At 40.6% G+C, this 11,748-nt stretch overlaps 1 protein-coding gene across 4 annotated transcripts in view; it reads left to right on the top strand.

Moving 5' to 3' along the window:
* The window catches only part of clcn3 (chloride channel 3), a 48,891-nt gene that overhangs the window by 5,379 nt on the left and 31,764 nt on the right, over nt 1-11,748 (top strand). For 3 of the 4 annotated variants that reach the window (XM_014026057.1, XM_014026054.1, XM_014026056.1), the window contains exon 2: nt 4,769-4,950. The exons of the other annotated variant lie outside the window; for it this stretch is intronic. In XM_014026057.1, coding sequence (XP_013881511.1) covers nt 4,788-4,950 — 163 coding nt within the window. In that variant the 5' untranslated portion in view covers nt 4,769-4,787. The remainder of the gene's footprint in view (nt 1-4,768; nt 4,951-11,748) is intronic. 4 annotated transcript variants of the gene reach the window in all.

Genomic DNA, 11,748 nt, shown 5'->3' with positions numbered 1-11,748 from the left:
GAAAGTTGACATTTTAAACCTTAATTAAAAATTGATACAGGGCTTTAGAATATCGATACAGTATCGGGAAATGAAATATCGCGATATTTCAGTGTATTGATATTTTCTTACACCCCTACTAGATACAAGCGGCCAAAATGAGCTTCCTTTGTAGGGTGGCCAAGACTCAGCCTTTAGAGATGGGGTGAGGAGCTCCGTCATCTGGGGGAGCTCAGAGCTGCTGCTCCTTTGCCCCGAAAGGAGTCAGTTGAGGTGGTTCATCTGATTAGGATGCCTCCTTTTAGAGGAGTTCTGGGCAAGTCCCACTGGTAGGAGGCCTCGGGGAAGACCCAAGACTCTCTGGTCTGGGAAGCCTCTCCTGGTCCTGTTGCCACCTAAATTATTGGCATTTAATTATAAAAAAAATTGTATTTTCTTTCCACCTTAAAAGATAATTAAGGCAGAACAACTGCTCGGGGCTGATAACTGAGCCAGATTCCCCATCTAACTTAAGTCGGTGTCTTTTTTTGTTGTTGTTGATAACAGCAACACAATCAGCCGCAGACGAACAAAACGTTGACGATGCTGTGCAGCTGGAGCAGCGACCGGACTTATCTTCCTCCTGCCAGTCTCCACGGAGGTGTTGCCCCGGTGACTGTTGCTGACGTGTGACTCAGCATTTTGCTCCTCTCTCGACAGACAGCCTAACGCCTCCTCCCCAGAGGCGCCTCRCCACGCACGTCCTCCAGGGACAGCGGGTGGTCGATACCTGGATGGCTTCGTGGCCAAACGTCTCGACATACAGCGGCTCGGACACGTGCGGCGTGGAGCTTTACACTCGCCATAAATAACACAACTGTAAAAACATGCAGCACGTCAGGTTGTGTTAAACTGTCAGCTAAACACACGCCTAGAGTTTATGTAGATAATAAATGTTTAATATGAAAACAGCAATAACTCAGTTGAAGTTTGTGCTCAAAATAATGTGACCAAGTGTCAGTGAGTGTGACTCACCGTTTACAAACTGCTTATTTTGGTACTATGTGTTCACTTTTGTGAGATTTCATAGGAAGTGTAAGTATCACAGCAGCTGCTATTGTTAGTGAGGATGGAACAGTTTATAAGCTTTTTAAAAAGTCACGAAAAAGGCTACAAACTGTTGGAAACCATGAATCTGCATGTGGACATTACCCGTGCAAAGATTCATCCTAGAGGTCGATCGATACATCGGCCAGCCGATGTTTGTGGGGTTTTCATGCATCGTCTGATACATGCATACGTTCGCCGATCCATTAGCGCSTTCAGCAGCCATGACTTGAGATCACCGCATTGCTTCTCCCTCCCTGGCAGAGAGCTGCTAGTAAGACTGAGTTACAACGACGGGTAAGTTTTCAACTTTCAGTCTATTTTCAACGTTGTAACTTCGCTGTATCTGCCCTTTTGAAAGTCTTTCTCTATAAATGTATTAGGGATGCACTAGTGCTGTGCGGTATACCGTTTTGTACCGAATACCGGTTTTTATTTTTGTTATGAATTTTCTGAATACCGGACATGACGGTTTAAATAGCGGAACATGTGCAGAACGTTTCATCGTGGCCGCCAATGAGCTGTTTCCCGGGGGACAGTTTTCCTCGCAGCACCGCTATGTGCGTTAGCATGCTAATGTTATTGTTGAACAGCTTCAGAGGCAGGTGGCGATTTCGCTGCTTATATTGACTGACTTTAAAAAAACATCCCGATTTCTCCATCGCTGAATGTAGTAAACACCTCTTCAGTGACGTGAACAGTTAGATTTAATGCGCGACGTTAATATGGAGACGTTATGCTGATGGAGACTTAATGTGGTTCTATTGTGAAAAGCCCGGAGAAAGTAGTTTGTAATGGATTTGGAAATGACTGGTGTGCGAGGTGAGTCGTGCTGATAATCTTTATTAAATAACATAAAACAATAGACCCGATCATAATCTTTTCGTAACCCTCCTCCTTCACGACCGGACCAAAATGTGTGACTACTGTCTACAACCAGGAGGAGAAAAGACACATAGAGGAGGGAAACAGAGACACAGACAGAGGTACAGTAAAAGAAAAAAGTTAATAAGCAGTGTTTGTACATTTTATTATCAGCTGACCTGTGATGCAAAGAAAAATACCGTCAAATACCATCAAACCGGTGTAAATGTTGAAAATACCGTGATATAAATTTTTGGCCATACTGCGCAGCTCTAGGATGCACAATATATCGTCATTAATATCGGTATTGAACGATATAGGTCTTTTTTTAGAATATCGGTATCGGTCCGACATGTAAAACTGGGCCGATATTACCATCCGATATTGATTTCCCACTTTTTATCTTTGTGTTTCTGTTTTGGAGTGGAGATAGTTGGTTGAGCAGCATCTGTTTGATCATGATAGTGATATTGATGCTGCACAGCCAGGAATAACTGAAGTAAAGCCATGGCAGAGGTCGGTTCTTTATTTATGGTATCATAAAAAGACTAAAGTGTGTTTGTGCGTATATGTGTAATATAATTTGTGTGTTTGTGTAATATCTGTAAATATCGGTTATTGGCCATAACAGCAATAATTATATCAATATCGGCTGAAATTTTCATATCGTTGCATCCCTAAAGTCTGTCATGTAAAATGGAGGAAGAAAAWRCAAAATAGGCTTCAAGATTCGGCCCAAAAAATCGGCAGCACATATCGGGGATMAATTTTAAACTGAKGTCAAAATAATCTGTATCGGCGTTGGTCTAAAAAGAAAAAAATAAAACTATTAGTYGATCTCTAATTCATTCAGCTGAAACAAAAACTCAGATTTTGTGAAACAAATAAAACTGTCTGCCTGGTCAGTTCACGACTGTGATGCGATGTGCTGAAGTTTCACRCTGAAAACTGACTGACTTTGAACAAGCTTTATGTGGAAACTGATCAGGAAATAACATTGTTCCTTGTCCTGCCACATGTGAAGTGAAAGAAGTGATAGAGCTGACTAAGGATGTCTTACTAACAGATGGTCAAGCGTACACAGGAAACACACATGCCTAATATCTGTTGTGCTACATCAGCTTAAATCTACTTTTCTTCCTCTTCTGAGTTGGCAACTTTTTAATCCAAGCACCAGAAACCAAAAACATTAATGAAAACTGGATTATTTCATAGCAGGAAAAACTATTGTGCAGCTTTAGCACTTTTTACAAGTCTTCAACTAACTGAGCAGAAACCCACGTCTGTTTTTTTTTTATTTACAGTATATATATATATATATATTCCTATCCTGTGGCCTTCATAGATCATGACCTCTGAAAGTCTAAAACAGAGATATTGGATGGTGGCTAAATAATCACAGTCAGTCCATTTACCACATGGAGTCTCTTTCTGACTATAAACATGTAACAAAACTATTTTCTATTAATGCTTTCAGACTTGTTGTGTCTCCACCCTCCAGGCTAAAACTGCCTCAGTATCTCCAGGTTGTTATCAGTGTTCAGTTATTGTCCACCACAGTATTGTTTCATGTGTGGTTATTCCCATCTTGTCCACAGGGGAGTGCTGTATGTGAGCGTTTGATCCAGCAGCAGTATCGTTGTTCTAATTTTTGTTGTGTTGTTTTTACCCCGTCTAAATTTATGTTATATAATAARTCTTCCAAATGTCTCATTGTGATWATTTTCCTGCTTATTTGCTATTTCTAAAAGGAATTTTGGCATGTTGTATAAAATCTGACTGCTTAATAGAGAAATACATTTATTCTGAAATCTAATTTCTAGATGTAAGTTTGTTCATTGTATGTTTTTTCAAGACGGTTACTCAAATTTCTGAAAATGTTTACATTTGATATGTGTCAATAACGTACTCAGAAAAAAGTAAAGGTACATTTTCTTTATAGGAAAATATATTTTTTGTTTTTAAATCATGTAGAGTGTTTGAAGCTCTTCCCACATGTTTGTTCTGCTGATGTCCTAGTTTAGTTTTCCTAAACCAGGGGTCTCCAACCTTTTTTTTCCTTAAGAGCTACTTTCACCAAATGAAATTGTCCAATAGCTACTTTTTGCAACATTGAGTTTTAAACTTTAACCATTTGAATAAGCTTGTTTTGCACAACAAACATTGTCTTCAGTTCACATGAAACCACCACAAAGAACACTGAATTAACATGAATGTGCTTTTTGTGCTTATCCATATTATTTCACACGACTAACTTAGGGTTTAACTGTGACAGATTTGTGCACAAATAACATCAGGTGATGGGTCTCTGATTTATTTTTTCTGCGTTGTAGACTCCAGCAGGAAGAAACCCCGTGCAGTGACGTATACCACAGCAGTAGGGGTTTCACAGGAGCTCGGCACAGTGTGTCTCAAAGAGCTATGAAAAGTTTGTGAGAAAATGTTGAACAACCACGCATCGTCTGGCGATCAATCATACTGAGCCCTAAACGTTTGATTGACAACCAAGGGGAAGGGACATTTATAGATTTATAGATTGATTGGAATTAAATGAAAGTTTGTTTGGCCATGACAAATTACATTTTGCTTCTCCTAATTTTTCATAAGCACTGAAGAGCTACTTTAAATGAGCTCAGGAGCTACTGGTTGGAGACCCCTGTCCTAAACCATAAACATGTAGAAATGCTTCAGTTAACCTTCTAAAGTAACCAGCGAGCACTTTAAAAACCCTCTCCTCCTATCTGTGTACCTGACAGACTCGCGCCACTTTCTAGACTCGTCTCTGTCCTCACAGCACCCTCTATATCTCCACCACTCCCCCTCCCTCCTTATCACTCAGGGTAACGGCGTGTTGCTAAATGGAGTCGGAGCAGCTGTACCACAGAGGCTACTGCAGGAACAGCTACAACAGCATCGCCAGCGCCAGCAGCGACGAGGAGCTGCTGGATGGAGCCGGCGTCATCATGGACTTCCACACCACCGAGGACGATAACCTGCTCGACGGGGACGCTGCCTCCCCAGGTAGGGAAGACGAGAGGCCTCCGAAGTCGTCTCCAAGTGTTTTTGTTTGGTCAGCCCCCCCACCAAGCTTGTCTGTCATAACTTCATCATGCTGTAGATTAAAGTTCAAGAGCTTCTCTGGTGAATTTGAGATGCATCTCGTAGTCCCCGCTTACGTGTTTTACTGACAGAAGCATCAACAAAAACAAGGAGCTAACATTTCTGAAAGGGATTCATATCACCTCTCATACCAGAGTTCTAAACCAAGATCATCTAAAGTTGAGAAATGACAGAATCATAGCCGTTTTGGTCAAACTTTGGAAAAGTAAACATTAAGCAGCTGAATCTCTTGATATTGCGAGTTGTTACGTTCAGAGTACAGGGGTGTCACCAAGGAGGGGCCAAGGGCGGCGATGGCCACCGCTAAAAGAAATTGACCCCCTTGTCCAGAAAGTTTCAAACTTTTGCTTGGTGTGCATTTTTWAATTTCCCATAGCTATTTTAGGATTGGTAAAACCTCCATAAACAAAAACATTGTTTTTTGAGCAATTAGGAGTTACAATTATAGCTGTCCCCAGACCAGTTTTTCTCTCAGTACGAGTACTWCAGTTTGGGTACTACCCAATACTGATACCAAGTACTTACTGAGTTAGAACTTAAATGTTACACAGTGACTTTAAAGTGCCTGTGACATGCCTGTCCATCAAATACAATTTTTTTTATAAAGAAACCTTGCATAAAACTTGATTTTACCCATTTTCTCCCATATCTGGCATATTTTCTTTTGAACTTGGCTCAGCCAAAGTGCAACAGGAAGTGACATCAAAGGGGAACTCCTCGAGAAAGAGAACTCTGTAATCTTTGTTTATTGAAACAATATTATTTGAACTCTGACTCATCTTCATCTCTCTGACAGTGGTTCAAATTAATCTAAAGAAACATCAGATTCTTCTCTGCAGTCTGTGTCGTTAGCCATTTTGTCAATGCTCTGTTCCATGCAGGCATTCCCCTTTGACATCACTTCCTGTTCCTTCACATGCAAATATCTCAACAACTGTTCTTCTCAGCAGCGGGAAATTATTTTTGCAATATGCTAGTCGTTATCTTTCCAATAATGCCTTTATATTTTAAAAAATTCATGTCACAGGCACTTCAAAAACAAATTGAATGTTTTTAGAACAAGGTGTCTCTCCTCTGACCATGGTGGGCACAGTCCTGCTCATCCGCTAACTAACCCGCTAAGAGCAAACTAATATTTTTAGCATTTGCATTAACTATAAATAAGTACATAATGTCTGCTATAATATTATTGTTTATTTTTCCCATTGCTAATCTTAAAATTCATGTCTTTTTTAATGACTTCAGTAATAATTCCTTTCACATGCAACAGTGACGTGTTTCTAAATAATACAGCCTATATTTACCTATTTAACCTATGACCTATTACCTAATTACCTATTATTTAGCGAAACGAAGCAGTCACTATCTGGAGTCACCTAATAGCTTTAGCAGTCAAGGTCAATGTTTTATTTTATCTTCTTTGTGATGTGACAAGTTTATTAAGTTTAAGTCTTTTTATTCCCCCGTCGAATGGATCCCTCAGAATAAATACATAATTATAGCTGTGCTTGAAGTGAACTCTATTTATCTGTCAGGCTGCTGTGTTTCATACCAAACTTATTCATGTTAGTCATTTGTTTTCATTCATTGAACAGTTYAGTTACATTTTCAGTCCCATTTTTGAATCCAGACTGGTGGATCTGGTTTGCTCTGGGGTTAGGTTTCGGGTAAGTGTCAGGATTAGACTACAGAAATGAGTGGAAGTCATAACACGGTCCYWATAAGTGTAGAAATAAACTTGTGTGTGTGCTTGCCTCAGCAAACATGAACATGTTTTAATGGCTCAGTGAGGTGAGTTAGCTGTAAATAAGCAGCAAACTAGTGTTCTCATTCAACTCAACACGAGATGAACTTTTTTTTGTTTAAACTTTTACACTCATAACTGAACTACAGTGATCATTAAATTGACTCCACTCTCTGGGGCTTTTGGAGGAGCTCACATAACATCACATGACTTTTTWTTTTWWATTTTTGTTTKTGTTTGACACGTCAGCAAGCACTGGGAAAGTAGAGAATATCTGTCTTTTCTTTCCTGGTCTGTAGGTTTCTGTGTCAATCTATTTTAGGGAACATTWTGTTCACTACCTCTAATATTATTCTAGATCTCCGTAACAAAATGTCACAAAACCTGTTGGAAGAGGTTAACTAAAGTTTTTTAAAAATCATTTCCTCATATGATGAAAATTTAAACATGTTCTAAAGAATCACTCCTGCTTTTTATTAAGTTGTATTGATTTAAATACATTTTTTCAGTAATTGTGCAATTTTGATTWAAGTGTAGCTCTGAATGAGAAAATTTGTAAATTCAAATTCAGAAATACTTTATTGATCCCAGAGGGAAATTTGGTAAAAAGGGATATTTGTCTTGAGAAACACTTGAATGCAGCTGTAACATTATTATTATTTTTTTGACGAAGGCTAATCTCGGTGAACGCTTCATGAAAACCGAACACTTGTGGTGAATACACAATAATTCATTTACCACAGTTTCTGTCTGTGAAGGATGATAGAACAGAACTTGCAGGCACAAAAACAAATGTCTGCTAATGGTGCTGGTCTGAGATTTTTATATTTCTCCTTTTTCCCCACCTGATCAGTGTGAATGGGTGTGAGCAAGTTSTGTCTGTAAAAGTGCAGCTCTGCCATGGTCAAATTTTATGACCCCTCATGGTTAATGTTGGGAATTTTAAGCAAAAACGCTCTTGGATTTGTCTTTTAATACTTTATTTTTCTTTTAATGTTTARTGAGCTCACATGTGGCGATGGTTTCCACTTTATAGTTGTTTCAAAGTAAAGTCCAGTGGTGCCAAAAAGTTTGYTGCAAGTTGCTGCTTTACTCTAGGAAATTCTGTGTTTTTTATTTTACTTATCACTTCCTTTTAAATAGGTAAATATAGGCTGTATTTAAATTTGTGTGTTTGTGTGAGTTTTAGTATCTTTGGCCTCTGCCTGCTCGTTAGCTTCACTTATGTATTAAGCTTGAGCTTTTGGGTTTGTACCAAGAAGAAACCTACATTTAGGCTTGACTTTCACCTTTAGTACTTATTGACTGTCAGCATGGGTTCTTGTACGGGARTGTGTACGGTTACACTTCAAGTTTCAGTAAAACATAAACAAATGCAAAATTACATTAAGGATGTGTAAGATCCATTACAAACTTTTCTTTGGCCCACTTTTTAAAATTGTTGAATTTGTAATAAAGCAATTTTGCATAGACTATATCTACCAGTTTGGTTAGTCTGGATTATTATTTGCAATCCTGTAAAACCAGTTTGGTGACCAGCTGGTGTAAACAAGTTTTTCTTGAAATTTGTATGTAATGCCATGTAGGTATGTCTTTTGYGTTGCTGTGTCTGCCTCCTTTTGTTTTTTTTAATGTAGTTGTAACTTGTGAGGGGTGTGTTCATAGGCACCTGTGTGAATCATTTTTACCAAGGTTGCAGTTTGATCAAAAGGCTCTGTGTTCTGTGATTAGGTTTCTGCTGGATGTTCATGTTAGCTCTGAAGAAACAGAAAACCTACTTGATTCTGCTTATACATAAGGAAAGAAGGGATCTCTCTGGCTGAATCAAATTTGATGGAAACTAGAGAAGCTCTTGTTGTTTTCCACACCTCGTGGTTTAGCTGCTGTCGTGTGTTCACTTGTTTTCCTTGTGGAAGAAGATGAAAAAAACTATGATTGAAATTTCCTCAAATGCTGCCAAATTGTAAGATATGGTGGTATAAATTTGACAAACTGCTATTCTATATAACCATCAACAAACAGATCTCAAAAATTTCCGTTAAGTATGGGAACTTCAAACAGAGTGTAAACCCATGTGAGAACACACCATTAAACAGAGTTTACTAAACACTGTGGAAATTCTGGGACTGGGGTTTGTTTTAGACTTTAAGTCACAATGTCACAACTTTAATCTAATCAAAAAGATTGTCTTGACATTAACTGTTTAACTTAAGTGATTTTTATTTTGACTTACTGACTTCAGCCTCAATGTATCAACTTCAGCCGCAATGTGTGAACTTCAGCCGCAATGTGTGAACTTCAGCCGCAATGTGTGAACTTCAGCCGCAATGTGTGAACTTCAGCCGCAATGTGTGAACTTCAGCCGCAATGTGTCATCATCAGCAGCAATGTGTCATCTTCAGCCGCAATATGTCAACATCAGTCTCAATGTATCAACTTCAGCCGCAATGTATCAACTTCAGCTGTGCCTTCAGATGTGATGTAATGACTCCGGACATGACATAACGACATCAGCCACAATGTATCAACTTCAGCTGCGAAGTAAGGACTTTGGCCTGGACATGGTGACTACAACCTGGACGTAGCAACTTTGGCTGTGACGTAACGGCTTTAGCTGCAACGTAAAGTCTTTGGCCACAATGTAACAACTTTGGCTGCGACATAACTTTGGCTGCGAAGTAACAACTTTGGCTGTGACGTAACAACTTTGGCTGTGACGTAACAACTTTGGCTGCGACGTAACAACTTTGGCTGCGACGTAACAACTTTGGCCGTGACGTAACAACTTTGGCCGTGACCTAACAACTTTGGCTGCGACGTAACTACTTTGGCTGCGATGTAACAACTTTGGCTGCGACCTAACAACGTTGGCTGCAACGTAACAACTTTGGCTGCGACATAACGACTTTGGCCGCGACGAAACAACTTTGGTTGCAATGCAACGACTCTGCTACATAAAGTTTTTGGCCACCATGTAACAACTTTGGCTGAGACATAACTTTGATTGCGACGTAACAACTTTGGCCGCGACGTATCAACTTTGGCCATGACATAACTTTGGCCGTGACGTAACAACTTTGGCCGCGATGTAACAACTTTGGCCGCGATGTAACAACTTTGGCCACGAAAAAAACGACTTTGGCTGCAATGCAACGACTTTAACTGCGACGTAAAGTTTTTGGCCACGTAACAGCTTTGGCTGTGACGTAACAGCTTTGGCTGCGACGTAACAGCTTTGGCTGTGACGTAACAACTTTGGCTGCGACGTAACAGCTTTGGCTGCGACGTAACAGCTTTGGCTGTGACGTAACAACTTTGGCTGCGACGTAACAACTTTGGCTGCGACGTAACAACTTTGGCTGTGACGCAACGACTTTGACAGCGATGTAAAGTTTTTGGCCATGATGAAACAGCTTTGGCTGTGACATAACTTTGGCTGCGGTGTAATGACTTTGGCCACGACGAAACAACTTTGGGTGCAATGCAATGACTCTGACTGCTACGTAAAGTTTTTGGCCACGATGTAACAACTTTGGCTGAGACATAACTTTGGTTGCGATGTAACAACTTTGGCCACAACGAAACAACTTTAGCTGCAATGCAACGACTTTGACTGCGACGAAAAGTTTTTGGTCACGTTGTAACAGCTTTGGCCACTACGTAACAACTTTGGCTGCGACGTAACAACTTTGGCTGCGACGCAACGACTTTGACTGCGATGTAAAGTTTTTGGCCATGATGTAACAGCTTTGGCTGCGACATAACTTTGGCTGCGACGTAACAACTTTGGCCACGACGTAGGGACTTTGGCCACGACGTAAGGACTTTGGCCGCGACTTAGGGACTTTGGCCACGATGTAAGGACTTTGGCCGCGATGTAGGGACTTTGGCTGTGACATTATGACTTTGGCTGCGACGTAGGGTCTTTGGCGATGACGTAGGAACTTTTGCCGCGATGAAATGACTTTGGCTGCGACATAATGACTTTGGCCACGGCATAGGGACTTTGGCCATGATGTAACTGCTTCAACAGCAACATTACTTTATTCTCGGTGTTACAACTTTAGTCTTGATTTTAGGACATTGTCCTTGATGTTATGACTTCAGATTCAACGTATACCCTCTACATTAGCATGTCAACCTTGACATAGCAAATTTAGTTTTGATGTGACGACTTCGGCTTTTGACGCAACAACTTTGGCCTTATATGTAGCCACTTTGGCCTCGACCTAACTATTTTGGCCTCGTCCTAACTACTTGGGTCTTGACTAGGAAAGTGCGATATAAATGGTATACGGTAGAAACGATATAAATTTGTCCTATGATAGAGATCTGTAGTCTACCAGTCAACCGCGCAATTCTTTTTGATGACGTAACCGGCTGGAGTCAAAACAGAGGAAGTGAGAAGCAGCAAGGCTGAGAGCGCAAATGAAGAGGGGAAAAAAACTTATCCGGATCTGGTTCGGGTGAACGCCGAACTGTTTACATTTTTACGTGACGACGCGTCCTCCAGTCAGTCTGCCTGCTGCGGGAGGAGCGCGCGCCGCGGCATGTGTGAAGGGCTCGACACACGGGAGGCGACGTCGCTCGCTCTCCATTCATTTCCACGCAGCGAGGCGACTGTCAGTGCAGGTGAAGTCAGTGCTCAGGTGGGACGCACAAAAATCAGTCTGGACCTCGTTTCTCCTGCTGTGATAGCGCGACGATGCACGGCTGAATGCGCACGCACTCCAAAGCGCGACTATAATGATTGTCACCCTGTCGGAGCGCGCACATATTAAGCACGTGGAGTGCAGAAAAAATAATCTGCAAAGTGTGTAGAAAGGAATAAATACAAACACTTTCTTTTACCACCTTAAAACGAAGCAGGTGATTCCAAACACAACACCCAATGGATGCAGAAATCTATTACATCAAAGTTATTGTGTGTTTGATTATATATACTGTTTATACTG

The sequence above is a fragment of the Austrofundulus limnaeus genome, unplaced genomic scaffold (assembly GCF_001266775.1).
Source record: "Austrofundulus limnaeus strain Quisiro unplaced genomic scaffold, Austrofundulus_limnaeus-1.0 Scaffold522, whole genome shotgun sequence".
Lineage (NCBI taxonomy): Eukaryota > Metazoa > Chordata > Actinopteri > Cyprinodontiformes > Rivulidae > Austrofundulus > Austrofundulus limnaeus.
Note: the sequence above shows the minus strand (reverse complement) of the source record. Positions and strands in the feature narration are given on the sequence as shown.